At 45.0% G+C, this 13120-nt stretch overlaps 1 protein-coding gene across 2 annotated transcripts in view; it reads left to right on the plus strand.

Annotated features, from left to right (window-relative positions):
- Window positions 1–5739: 5739 nt before the first annotated feature.
- Window positions 5740–13120, plus strand: part of IFT56 (intraflagellar transport 56) — a 53861-nt gene continuing 46480 nt past the window's right edge. For both annotated transcript variants that reach the window (XM_064155098.1, XM_064155097.1), the window contains exons 1-3: window positions 5740–5881; window positions 5990–6127; window positions 6511–6603. In XM_064155098.1, the coding sequence (XP_064011168.1) occupies window positions 5879–5881; window positions 5990–6127; window positions 6511–6603 (234 nt within the window). In that variant the 5' untranslated portion in view covers window positions 5740–5878. The remainder of the gene's footprint in view (window positions 5882–5989; window positions 6128–6510; window positions 6604–13120) is intronic.

A 13120-nucleotide genomic window follows, 5' to 3' on the forward strand; every position in this document is an offset into this window, starting at 1 on the left:
ATTGAACTGAGTATTGTTCACACATTAACACATAAATTACCAAAACAAATGGTAAGAATTCTTTCCTCAAGGCTGACGATTTTGTACTCTTTCTCTAAAGGACTTTATTTCTGGAGTGACAGGATGTATTTGCCTTTCAGTGTAAGAGTTAGCCTCTAGACTCCACAGGATATAGCTCTGTCAAGTGACAAAGCTAAACTCAAGTGTGTAGTAAGTTATATCTTGGATATATACTTTGGTTTCCTTAAACTCTTTTTTACTAAATGTTATACTAAATGTCTATACTATGTGATGGGATTGAGTTTTAAGATGTTCAAGCTAGTCCATACTTGATTCTGTAAATCATGTGGCAGTGGAGTACTGGGTAGATACACCAGCACACATCCTGGACCAGTACAACTGCATTCTCTAAGACATAGCACTTTCAATGATGTGGCCTTCTGGCTTGGGTAAATTTGTGTGGATCCAGATAATCACACTTACATTTTCAGTTCTGACACTGACTTGTGCTGGATCAGCAGGTTGTCCTGCCTCCCTTCCTTTGATTCTACATACATAAACTTTGACAAACCTACCTAAGTGTGATGCTAAAATACAATACAAAGACAGCTTTTAAGTTGCTTTTAACTCAACTGAATCCTGATGATGGGTTGGGTGCTGGAAGTGTCAGGGCACGTAGTTGCCAAGCCATTCTCCCTGATACTTTAAAAGTCCTGGCAGCCAGGTGAAGTCCCTGGGGAGTGGAAGAAGGGGAAAATTACACCCATTTTAAAAAAGAGCAGCCTCAGGAGAGGAGCATTTCATTGCTCTCACTTTTGAATATCATTTATCTTGAGATATTGCCAGATGCATTTTCAAAGACACAAGAGGCAGAACACGGTGAAGCATCATTACTAAAAAAGAATGACCTTACTCAGATGTGGGAATTGAAATGTGATTTTTGCTGATGCGAAGGTCACTTCCTAACCTTGTGCTTTCATTTTATGACTTCCTAATTTTCCTTTCTCTCTCATTCTTCCTTCCTTCCTCTCCTTTTCTTAGACCTCACTTTCCAGTCTCTGATTTTTTGTTTAAACTCTCATTATACTCTCTGATACCTATCTTGGTATTTAGTCACAGGTGCATGACTTCTCTTTTGCTGCTTTTCAGTGTAAGTCAATTATCTCTCTCCTAGCAATTCTGTGTGGGAATAAACACAGTCATTAATCATGTTATAGTTCACAGCCTCCAAGATAATGCCACTGTCTAATAGGGTAAGAACTGCAGTTTTCCAGCATTATTAATAGAGCAGCTGAACTTCTTGATTTGACTTTAGTTTATGAAGTGTCATCTTGGCATTTCATGTGAGGTAAAAATGATAACATCTCTATTGACCTTGTTCTGCATATTCTAATAATATTTCCTATGCCAGACATGCTAAAAACCATTTTGGTCAATTTGCTGCTGCTGAAAACACAGAATTAAATTACATGTGTTCTCCTACACAACTAGCTTTAGTGAACGTTAAAAATGAACACCAATTCCAACTGCTCTGAATGGGGTTTAGACCTGTATGCAGAGAATCAACACCAATTGCCATTAATGTTAAATTCTAGTATTTTGCCCCCTACTTATACTGCTCACACTCCATGTATAGGTAGCTCCTCTATAAATCAGGAGACAGCTTTTTAACTGTGTTCAATCCACTTGCTGAGTTGGGTAACTTATAACTAGCAACTCCTCTGATGGCAAAATCTATGATTTTGACTCATTACAATCACAACCAAACTCACTACCTTGACCTTTAGTACTGCTGTAGACCTCATCTGTGAGGGAATGATCTGACAGATCTGCCTGCTGAAAGCATGCCAGAATAACCCTGTCTGAATCATGCTAAATCAGCTAAGAAGAATTCTTGTTATTAAATGTAACTTACAATTCTGCTTTATGTACAACATGTCTCCAGTTTTGCAATTAGAGGCCAGACTGGTACAGCTCTGGCATCAGCTCTGCATGATCACAGATCTTTTGGTCAAGAAAATCTTCCCCTACAATGCAGGTAGATGTTAGAATCTCTCTGATGCCATACAAACCACTGAAAGTTAAAAGGAACTAGTTTAGCTGCTATCACTTTTTATCTCAGTTGACACTGTCCTTCTTATCTAACCTACTGGCACTGCCCATCTCTTAGCTCTCTCACATTCCCCAGTTAGAATAAATAGTTAACTTTCTCATCTCACAGGTGAGGTGCATTTCAGTTGAACCTAACATTATCTTCTTGGAAGCTATCAAGTGACATATAAAGAGGTGTGTGTGTGCAGGCAGTGCTTAGATTTCATGCATCCAAAGCATAACTATGGTTAGAAGGTATCTCCTGTATGAGTTCACACTGACAGGCATAGAGTTGGCAGCAGAGAAACAGGTTGAGCTGCTGAGCCAACCTCGCTCTGCATGATCACAGAACTTTTGGTCAGGAAAATCCTCCCCTACAATGCAGGTAGATGTTAAAATCACTCTAGTGCCGTGCAAAACACTGCAAGTTAAAAGGTACTGGTTTAGCTGTTGTCACTTTCTATCTCAGTTGACACAGTCCTTCTCATCTAATCCACTGGCACTGCCCATCTCTTAGCTCTCTCACATTCCCCAGCTTTGGAGCCATCACAAAAGATTTCAAGAAGCCAGTGGAAAATGGGAGAACTCAGTTGAACAGCTGAGAGCTTTCTTCTGTTTGATTCACTATTATGGCTGTGTTTAGTATGCAGATTCTCAGAACAGCAGGATCTTGTGAAAGAATTTATATTAAAAACGAAAGCAAGCAATGCAAAACTGTTTTCTGATACTTGAACAAACAGATACTTCTTGTCTAATTGTATTGTCTGCTTGCTTCCGTTACAGTCAAAAATAGAACACCTTCATCAGGGACACCTTCTGCTCTTTACCCAATTGACTTCAGCTTTTGTGTGGTAAAAAAAAATCATAGAATCATAGAATCAGCCAGGTTGGAAGAGACCTCCAAGATCATCCAGGCCAACCTAGCACCCAGCCCTAGCCAATCAACTAGACCATGGCACTAAGTGCCTCATCCAGTCTTTTCTTGAACACCTCCAGGGATGGCAACTCCACCACCTCCCTGGGCAGCCCATTCCAATGCCAATCACTCTGTCAAGAACTTTCTTCTAACATTCAGCCCCTGGCACAACTTGAGACTGTGTTCCCTTGTTCTGTTGCTGGTTGCCTGGGAGAAGAGACCAACCCCTACCTGGCTACAGCCTCCCTTCAGGTAGCTGTAGACAGCAATGAGATCACCCCTGAGCCTCCTCTTCTCCAGGCTAAACACCCCCAGCTCCCTCAGCCTCTCCTCATAGGGTTTGTGTTCCAGGCCCCTCATCAGCTTTGTCACCCTTGTCTGGACACATTCCAGCACCTCAACATCTCTTCTGAATTGAGGAGCCCAGAACTGGACACAGCACTCAAGGTATGTCCTGACCAGTGCTGAGTACAGGGGCAGAAAAACCTCCCTTGTCCTACTGGCCACACAGTTTCAACTCCCAGTCTTCAGTTTTCCTAGTTTACTGTGCAGAATGAGACTATTCTATGACAGTGCTGAAAATTACTGTGAGGTATGTACAAGAATCACGATTATCTTTTGGTTTGAAATTATGTATTTCTGAGGCAATGTTGGAAAGCCAAAAGGAAAAGTCATCTTGCAATACCCCTGTCAATCTAGATGTTTTTCTTGACTGTACATTGTTCTGGTAGAGGAGACTCTTAAGCTTTCCAGCCTGCTGAATTTTTTTTTCTGTTAGATAATAGAAAGTCGTAGACACCTGATAAGAGGACAGGTATCTCTATTATATGAATGAGTCTATATGTGCCATTGTGACAACATAAAACCCCACTCCAAAGAAAATCTCTGAAAAGGCAAGTGCTCTCAGAATTATTTATGGAAAATAATTTTCTCCTGACAGAAGTAATGCCTTACTTAACAGAGAAGAGCTATAAAAGGAGACCAAATCACTGACACAGGTTCTTTATCACTTTGACTGACTAACTCAAAATTAATTTCCTGCAGCGAAATTCACTGTGGCAGAGTTGGTTATTAGCATTCATTCTTTACAAGCTGTGGTACGAAAGCACATTCATAAGCAAGGGACACCATCGTCGTGCTGTAGTGCTCCCGTGGTTCTTGGTTGAAGAGTAACCTCTAGGGGACAGTTGCAAGGGTGTATCATTCCTGGGTCAAGCCACGCTGGAGTCATCAGCAGACAGGGAATGCGGAATCTATGCTCTGAAGAAGCAGCACACAGTTCTCTACTGACAGTGTTACAGATGATGACAGTGTGGCACAATATATTTACTTATAGTGAAAAAAACCCTTCTTTTTCTTCTGATGCAGTGCAGAACACTGTTGTTTTCAAGGGAAAATAGCTGAAATGCAGACACCTCATCGATCCTGTCCATGGATATGTATTCTTTGTCTCATTGAACTGTCAGCAGCAGTGTAACATCTGGAATTGCTAATGTGCCATTCAGGTAATACAGAAGTGAAAGTCTGGGGAATCCCATCCCATGGTGTTTCTAACTAGAAAAGATGCTTTATTTGAAGAAAATTGCAGTGTCAGAGATGCTACAAGAAACAACCTGTGCTTGAAAATGGTCCAGAATTTCCCAGTGAGATCAGCTACTGTAGGTAGTTAAAAGAGAATAACAGAATTGTGAGGGATAGAAGAGACCTCAAGGATCATCTAGTTTCAACCCCACTGCCACGGGCAGGGACACTTTCCACTACATCACGTTTCCCAGAGCCACATCCAGCCTGGCCTTAAAAACATCCAGGGATGGGGTCTCTACCATCTCCCTGGGCAACCCGTTCCAGTGTCTCATCACCCTTATGGTCAAGAACTTCTTTCTAACGTTTGATCTATCTTCTTCTAGCTTGGATCCATTACCCCTAGCTCTATCACTACCTGACACCTTAAAAAGTCCCTCCCCAGCCTTCCTGTAGGCTCCCTTCAGATACTGGAAAGCCACAATAAGGTCTCCTCAAAGCCTTCTCTTCTCCAAACTGAACAGCCCCAGCTCTCAGCCTGTCCTCATAGGAGAGGTGCTCCATCCCACACCACCCACATGCCCAGCAGTTTGTATCATGCTTTCCACCGTTACAATTACAGAAATACAGCTGGAGCGGCTGCATTTAGCAGCAAAGTGTAACTCTCTGTGGGATTCCAGCCCCTTAAGGCTGTTCCGGGGGAGAAATCAACCCATCAAGATCGATAGGAGAAGCTCTCTGCTCGGAGGAAGGAACGCTCTGGATCACGCTACAGCCTAAGGGGCAGCGCTGGCTGCAAGCACAGAAGTCTCATGACGGCATGGCAGGGAAGAGCACTGCTGAGACTGCACAAGGCTTCTGCGGGTGCTGCTGTGAAGCGCCAGGGGAACAGAGAGGTTACGGTGCTTTGGGGCAACAAGAATGGGGCACGGGACAGAGAGATGAAAGGGGCCAGTGACATGCAAACTGGCTTCACGTCAGGGCATTTCTCTGATCAGCGCAGTCTCTCTCGTCCTTCTCTTAAACTCCGTTTCTTACGATTTCCCTGGCTCTGTGTGTGTACACGGAAGTTTAAGTGCCAGACTAAGTCACATAGAAGGCTATGTGTCAGGAACCAGCAACCCGCGGGGCTGACAGAGGAGTCCATCCATTCACCCTTCGCCACCCGACAGTGACGCGCCCACTGCGGAGCCCCGGGCCGGCCTCGGACGAGCCGGAACCCCTGGGCCAGCGCCGGCCGCCAGCAGGCGCCCATTCGCCGCCGCGCTCGGGCCTGCGCCGCCTCCTTCCGCCGCCCCGTGGTTACCTTGGCAACGGCGCCTGTGGCGGAGCGCGGGGTCCGGCGGCAGGATGGTGAGAGGAGGCGCAGTGCGGGGCGGGCGCGGTATTTCTCGCAGCTAGGGTGGGGAGTGACTTGCCGAGGACCCATTCTGATTAGACTCCACTTTGTTTTCTGCCCAGATGCTCTCTCGGGCCAAGCCGGCCGTGGGGGGAACCCCGCCGCCGGGAGACAGGCGCAGGAAGAAAGGGAAGAAGGTTCCGCAGCTAGAGGAGCTCCTGGCGCTGAGGGACTTCACTGGCGCCATCGCCTTGCTGGAGGTAACGGCCGCGGCGCGCACGGAGACCCCGGCCCAAGGGCGCCGCCGGGCCCGTGCCTCCCTCGGGAGAGCGGCACCGTCGTTGCCTGGCTGCGCCTAGCACAGCTGCGGGGCGAGAAGAGCTCCTCCCTGTGTCCCCACGCGGCGCTCCGCGCCCTTAGGCCTTACCGTGTCAGGTTCCCCATCGCATGGCAGAGCTGCCTTCGGCACGTGGGAGGGTTTGCTGCTGCTCCCTTCAGGCATGCGAGGGCAGCTCCATTCCAGAAGCATCCATAGCTGCCAAACCATCAGTGGTACGAGATGGCCTAGTATCACCTTACCTGTTGGGCTTTATAGACTGTGTGGCAGCTGACAAAACTATTGCATTCTTTCTTCTCTATAAAGTTTAAACGGCAAGTGGGTGAGCAGGAGGAGGATGCTGACCTCTGGATCGGATACTCAGCCTTTCACTTGGGTGACTACAAGAGAGCACTGGAGGTAAGGCAGAGACATCCTCACTGAGGCTGGAAGTTGAGCTGTTGTGATAAAGCAATGACAACAGGAGGAAGAAGTTACAAAATATAGAATCACAGAATTTTTGAGGTTGGAATAGACTTCTGAGATCAAGTCCAACCTGTGACCTAACACTAACACTTTGACTAGACCATGTCATTAAGTGCCACATCCAAGCTTTCCTTAAACACCTCCAGGGATGGTGACTCCACAACCTCCCTGGGCAGTCAGTTTCAATGTCTAATTACCCTTTCCATGAGGAAGTGCTTCCTAACATACAATCTAAATCTCCCCTGGTGCAACTTCAGCCTATGGCCTCTCGTCCCCACCTTACTGCAGCTTCCCTGCAGGTAGTTTTAGAGTGTGGCAAAGTCCCACCTGGAGTTTCATCCAGGCTAAACACCCTCAGCTCTCTCAGACTCTCCTTAAAAGACTTTCCCTTCACTCCCTTCACCCTACCCTGTCTACCAACTCAGGAGCCTGGTTGCCCTGAGGTTATCCAATTTTTTTTAGGCTGAGGTAAAGAAGTTGTGAAGTACCTCAGCCTTTTCCTCATCTTCCATTACTGTGTGCCCCACTTCGTCCAAAAAGGAATGGACATTTTCCTTGGCCCTCCTTTTGTTATTAATGTGTTGATAAAACCACTTTTTATTATCCTTAGCAGAATTGGCCAGGTTAAGTTCTAACTGAGCTTTCGCATATCTAATTCTCTTTCTACATGACTTTGCTATATTCTTAAACAATAGCATGTTTCTCTGTAGAAGTCTTAACAAAGTTTTATTGTCTGCCTTGTTCTGTACCTCTGAGGCCTGAATCAGTGTGCACACTAGGAAAGGGAATGGAGTGGAGATACTCACAAGACTGAGTATAAGCTAGTGAAAGCAACTGAGTCAGATGGAGTTATTGTTGCTGTATTCCCACAAATGTGGATTGCTGGTCCATACGGTGCTCTTAAGGTGTTAGGAGGAAGTGCTTCACAGAGAGAGTGATTTGCCACTGGAATTGGCTGCCCAGGAAGGTTGTGGGGTCACTGTCCCTGGAGGTGTTCAAGAAAAGACTGGATGAGGCATTTAGTGCCATGGTCTAGATGACTGGATAGGGCTGGGTGATAGGTTGGCCTGGATGATCTTGGAGATCTCTTCCAACCTGGCTGATTCTATTGCTTTTGGTCAGTGTCAGCTGGGAGAGGTCTCCACCCTGATTCACTGTGAAGTATAACCAGAATGAGTATAGGTGGCTTTGCAGTTGTCCTGGTTTAGCTGAGACAGAGTGGTAGACCAGCCCTCACTTGCAGGCCATTAGCAGTTTCAAGTCAGCCAGGAGCTTAATCTGGGAGGGACAAAATCCAGGGCAGCTGACCCATGCTGACTCACAGGTGTATCTCATACTGTAACCTTCATAGTCATTATAAAGGGGAAAATTTGCAGAGGATAAGGATTTCTTATCTTCCTCCTTAGAGGGGCTTGCTTGCCATTCTGCTCCTGAGGACTGCTTTCCTATGTATTGTGCTTGAGTGTAACTTTGTATACTTTATATTGGCATTAGTGTTGATACTAGTTTTTGCTGTTTTGTTAAATCTATTTTCATTCAGACTGTGGGTCTCGTCTCTTCTTTTCCTCATCCCTCTCCTTGGCTGAGGAGGGATCATCAGGTGCTAGAACAACTGCTGTAGTTTAGCCTCAGATGCAGATAAACATAGACACAATTCTTTTAACTTATATTTTCTGGAAGAAATATTAAAACCAGATAATTTAAAGTATTAACAAAAGATAATACCCACAGAGAAATAGATGGTAGACCAACAATACTTTTCTGTTTAGACAATTTTAAGTGTCTTAGCTAGAGTAGTATGTGGTCATGTGTGCAAGATTTGAAGTGGAAACAGAATTTCTAAAGCTTCCAAGCAAGTTCACAAGGCATTTTCCCAGGTTAAAAATGGAAGGGATAAAATCTTTTAGAGAAGTTAGAAATGGTCAGTGAATTTAGATGACAGTATGCACAGTACAGACTTCAGAATGGTAGTACAAGACATTGTGTTAACTTCAGTATTCTTTTTAAAGAGTGAAGGTAACAATCAGTTGCTGAAGTTAATTTATATCTCGATGCTAGGGAGTGAAATTTCAGAAAAGAAAAATATTTGCATGCAAATGAAAACCAGTTTGCATTTTCTTCAGAAATAAATTCTGCTTGGAACACCCAGCAGGTGCTTTCATAGCCAGAGTAGATTTTCAAACGGCTTCTTCAATGAAAGACTTAACAGTATTTGGTTTATATATTTATTTATCTGTAGCGATTACATTTTGTGTCTGGTGTATGATTCTCCACTAGGTGATGCTCTTGATTCAGGCTTTTAAAAACTGCAACCTCCTCGTCTTTTTCCCGGTTTTCTGCCCAAGCAGGGACAATGCAAGGTTCGAATGCATGCCTTGTGGTTGGTTTGTGTGTGCGTGTTAAGATAGCGATCACAGGCCCTATCTTTTCAGATCTAAGGTTGGTTATTTTTTTTTTGACACAATGATGAGTCCTGATAATTTGTCATTTTGTGGTGGCATGTGGGAAATAAGCCTGTGCATCTCAGCCTAGTTGCTTTTGGGACAGAACACTGTAGTTACAATTCCCAAGCTTCTAGGGAAATGGTGCTGACTGTGGAGGCTGAATTGCCTTTCAGTTATCAGCTTCAAGGTTGAAGTGTAATGCTGCATCTTCTCTGCTGTGTTACAGAGGTATTGTTGCTGTATTCTCAAGGACAAATTCCTTGATTATCTGTGCCCTCCATATCATGGAGCACTCTCTGGGGAGTGCCAAGAGCACTGTAAATAAAATACTGTTAAGTGAAAGATTCCACAGAATTCTCCAGAGGGGCATGGCATGCAGTCTAAATGATTCACACTCAGACATGCAGTTTGTGTTACTATATACCCAGTTCAGGGTTTGTGTTCCATATATCTGATAAGAGTCATCAGGAATGATGCTGCTCAATAAGCCTCTTATTTAAAATGATGCTTTCACAGTGAGCCAGGTGTGCTGGTTGCATGGCAACTTTTGAAGAGGCTTGGGACCTGAGGTGAGGTGGCCATCATTCACTACTGGGAGAAGCAGGGAAAAATGGAAAGCTCCGAGAGTGTCTTCAGAGAAAATGACAGCAAAATACCTGGTACATACACTTGAGAGAATGCTCTTTCTCTTACAGGCACGCCAACAGTCAAGTATTCTCTGGGTAGTGTTCTAGCCTCAGCTTCACTAGGGTCACACTTTCCCTTCTTAGTAGGTAGGTGCCTTTCTCAAAGGATATGGGCTGACTCTGGTCTGGTGAGCTCATCCCTACCACTGGTAGTGCACTGGACTTGACTCTTCAAACAGTCATGGTGGCAGTCCCTCTCTGGGGACCGCCTAGCTTCTGTCACTGACAAATTGATTTTCACTAACACTCAGTGGCTAGTGGCATCCCAGCAACCACAATTTCCCTAGTGGATTGCAGCATCTAATTAGTTTTCTTTTTCTGCTATCCCTAATGGGGAAAACTGCACCTGTGCATCTGCCATAACTTGTTCATAGCACTAAAATTAAACTTCCCTGAAAAATTTTGCACCCAAGGACCAGAATTGGAGCACCATGATCTGATGATCAGAAGAGATGTCTGATCTTATAAATGGAAGCAACTGCAGCCTAAGAAAGGGAGGGTAATAAGATAGGTTTGAGGTATTGACAGTTTAAGAAAGGAATTGGCAGGGGCAGGTGCACATGCACTACCAGTTTAGGTTCAAGAACAAGTTCCACATTTGTGCTCCATGCCCTCTGAGCTTAAGCATGCACTGCCATTTTGGCAGTCGGTTGCACATGTGAGAACAGAAATGATCTCTGACCAGAGCCATCAATGCATTGTTTCTGTCAACAACTCACAAGCTACAGGCAGCAATTCCAATAATCTCTCTTACCTGCCACCTTCCTCCCAGGAGAGAATTGAGAGCCATTCTACCTACTGGACATGACCTCCTGCCTGCCCTGGCTTTGCTGAGGATAATTTCACTCAGAGTAAATGATGAAAAAAAGAGAGAGATACTTGGGTAATGCTTCATCTGTGAGCAGTATCTTTCCTTGCTGGAATACTTCTGCTGAAATGGGATGATCCAAATACAGTCAATTTCCTGACAGCTGAAAGTAGAAGATTAAATTTTGGATTGTGGAGGTTCTCTAGGCTCCTCTGTCGTGACTGCAGCCAGGTTACAATGGCTATGTTCACAGTCTAGATGCTGAGCAGAATCCTGGTGGCCTCATCATTGTCCATGGTTGTAGATAATCAACCTGGCAGCCTGCTTCTGAGGATGAGGGCATCTGTCTTGTGATACAGATGAAAGGTGGAGAAGATCGAACAAGAAAGAAGTTCTTCTACTCCTGAATGGCAAAGACATGCCACAGGATGACTGTTGAGAAATCTTTTGAAGCATTTAGGTTGGTTTTGTGTAGAGGAGTGAAGCTATTGTGAAGTAGTCTTTGAGAGGCTGAAACTGAATGGCTTTTAGTGAAGAAAGGGGCAACACCAGATAGTCTAGGCTCACGGACCAGAACTACAGGGTAAGAAATCATAGAATCAACCAGGTTGGAAGATACCTCCAAGATCATCCAGGCCAACCTAGCACCCAGCCCTATCCAGTCAACCAGACCATGGCACTAAGTGCCTCATCCAGGCTTTTCTTGAAGACCTCCAGGGACGGTGACTCCACCACCTCCCTGGGCAGCCCATTCCAATGCCAATCACTCTCTCTGTGAAGAACTTCCTCCTAACATCCAGCCTATACATCCCCTGGCACAACTTGAGACTGTGTCCCCTTGTTCTGTTGCTGGTTGCCTGGGAGAAGAGACCAACCCCCACCTGGCTGCAGCCTCCCTTCAGGTAGTTGTAGACAGCAATGCCTTCTCTGGGCATGTTTTCATTTTAGTTTACTGTGTTTGCATAGATTCACACTGGTACTGCTAGAGCACTCTTTATGTATTGCTTCCTTTGAATGGCCAAGCCAGAACATGACTTGTGTTTATCCACTTTATCTTTTCTAATGCATCTGCCTGAAGGCATAGCTGAAAAGAACCTTTGGGTGCATTTAATCTGAACACATTTTGAAACATTCCAGATGGTCCCAATAAACAGCAGCAGCCTGTTTCTCAGAGCTTTGTGGCAGACCTGTGTCAAGATTGAAACGGTGTCAGTAGGAAAGGTTGGCTTCTATGTAAATGTTTCTTTTTTCCTTTTAACTATTTCTTTCTTTATTTTAAACCTATCTGAAGGACAGCTAGTCTCTGAAGTACTAGCAAGGCTGAGCTGGCTTTTAAGGGCATACCCCACCAATACCTTCTCTGTTTGAAAATGCAGTTTACTTTCACTTGGCAACAGGAAAACAAATTATTTAAGCTTTCAAACTATAGACTTTGTTGTCAGCATGTTTCTCTTCCTGGGATTCACTGTCCTTTGTGCATAGCTTTTTTATGTAGGGCTGTTATATACACAGAATCATAGAATCAGCCAGGTTGGAAGAGACCTCCAATGTCATCCAGTCCAACCTAGCACCCAGCCCTGTCCAATCAACTAGACCATGGCACAAAGTGCCTCATCCAGGCTTTTCTTGAACACTTCCAGGGATGGTGACTCCACCACCTCCCTGGGCAGCCCATTCTAATGGAAAATCACTCTCTCTAGGCTGGATGTTAGGAGGAAGTTCTTGCCGGACCTCCTCTGGCACAACTTGAGACTGTGTCCCCTTGTTCTGTTGCTGGTTGTCTGGTGGAAGAGACCAACCCCACCTGGTTACGGCCTCCCTTCATGTAGTTGCAGACAGCAATGAGGTCACCCCTGAGCCTCCTCCAGGCTTGACATCCCCAGCTCCTTCAGCCTCTCCACACAGGGTGGACTCCAGCTCAAGGGTGACTTCATTACTGTCTACAACTACCTAAAGGGAGGCTGTAGCCAGGTGGGGGTTGGTCTCTTCTCCCAGGCAACCAGCAACAGAACAATGGGACACAGTCTCAGGTTGTGCCAGGGGAAGTATAGGCTGGATGATAGGAGGAAGTTGTTGCCAGAGAGAGTGATTGGCATTGGAATGGGCTGCCCAGGGAGGTGGTGGAGTCGCCATCCCTGGAGGTGTTCAAGCAAAGCCTGGATGAGGCACTTAGTGCCATGGTCTGGTTGACTGGCTAGGGCTGGGTGCTAGATTGGCCTGGATGATCTTGGAGGTCTCTTCCAACCTGTTTGGTTCTATAATTTGATGATATTGACACTTTTATGACTTGTTTTGTTTGTAAAAGATGAATATAGTATTTTATACTGATACTACTATGAATACATTGTTGTAACTCCAGTATTGACAGAAAGCATGAACTCATGCAGTGAAGATTTGTGGTGCTGCTTGCCCCTGTCGTCTGTTTTATTGCTGTAAACAAAATAAGAGCTAGGGATGTATCTTGGGTTAAAAAGTAATCATTTTGTTCTAAGAACTGCAGTGAACTTGAGAAC

This window comes from Pogoniulus pusillus, chromosome 15, assembly GCF_015220805.1.
Source record: "Pogoniulus pusillus isolate bPogPus1 chromosome 15, bPogPus1.pri, whole genome shotgun sequence".
In the NCBI taxonomy this organism is placed as follows: Eukaryota; Metazoa; Chordata; class Aves; order Piciformes; family Lybiidae; genus Pogoniulus; species Pogoniulus pusillus.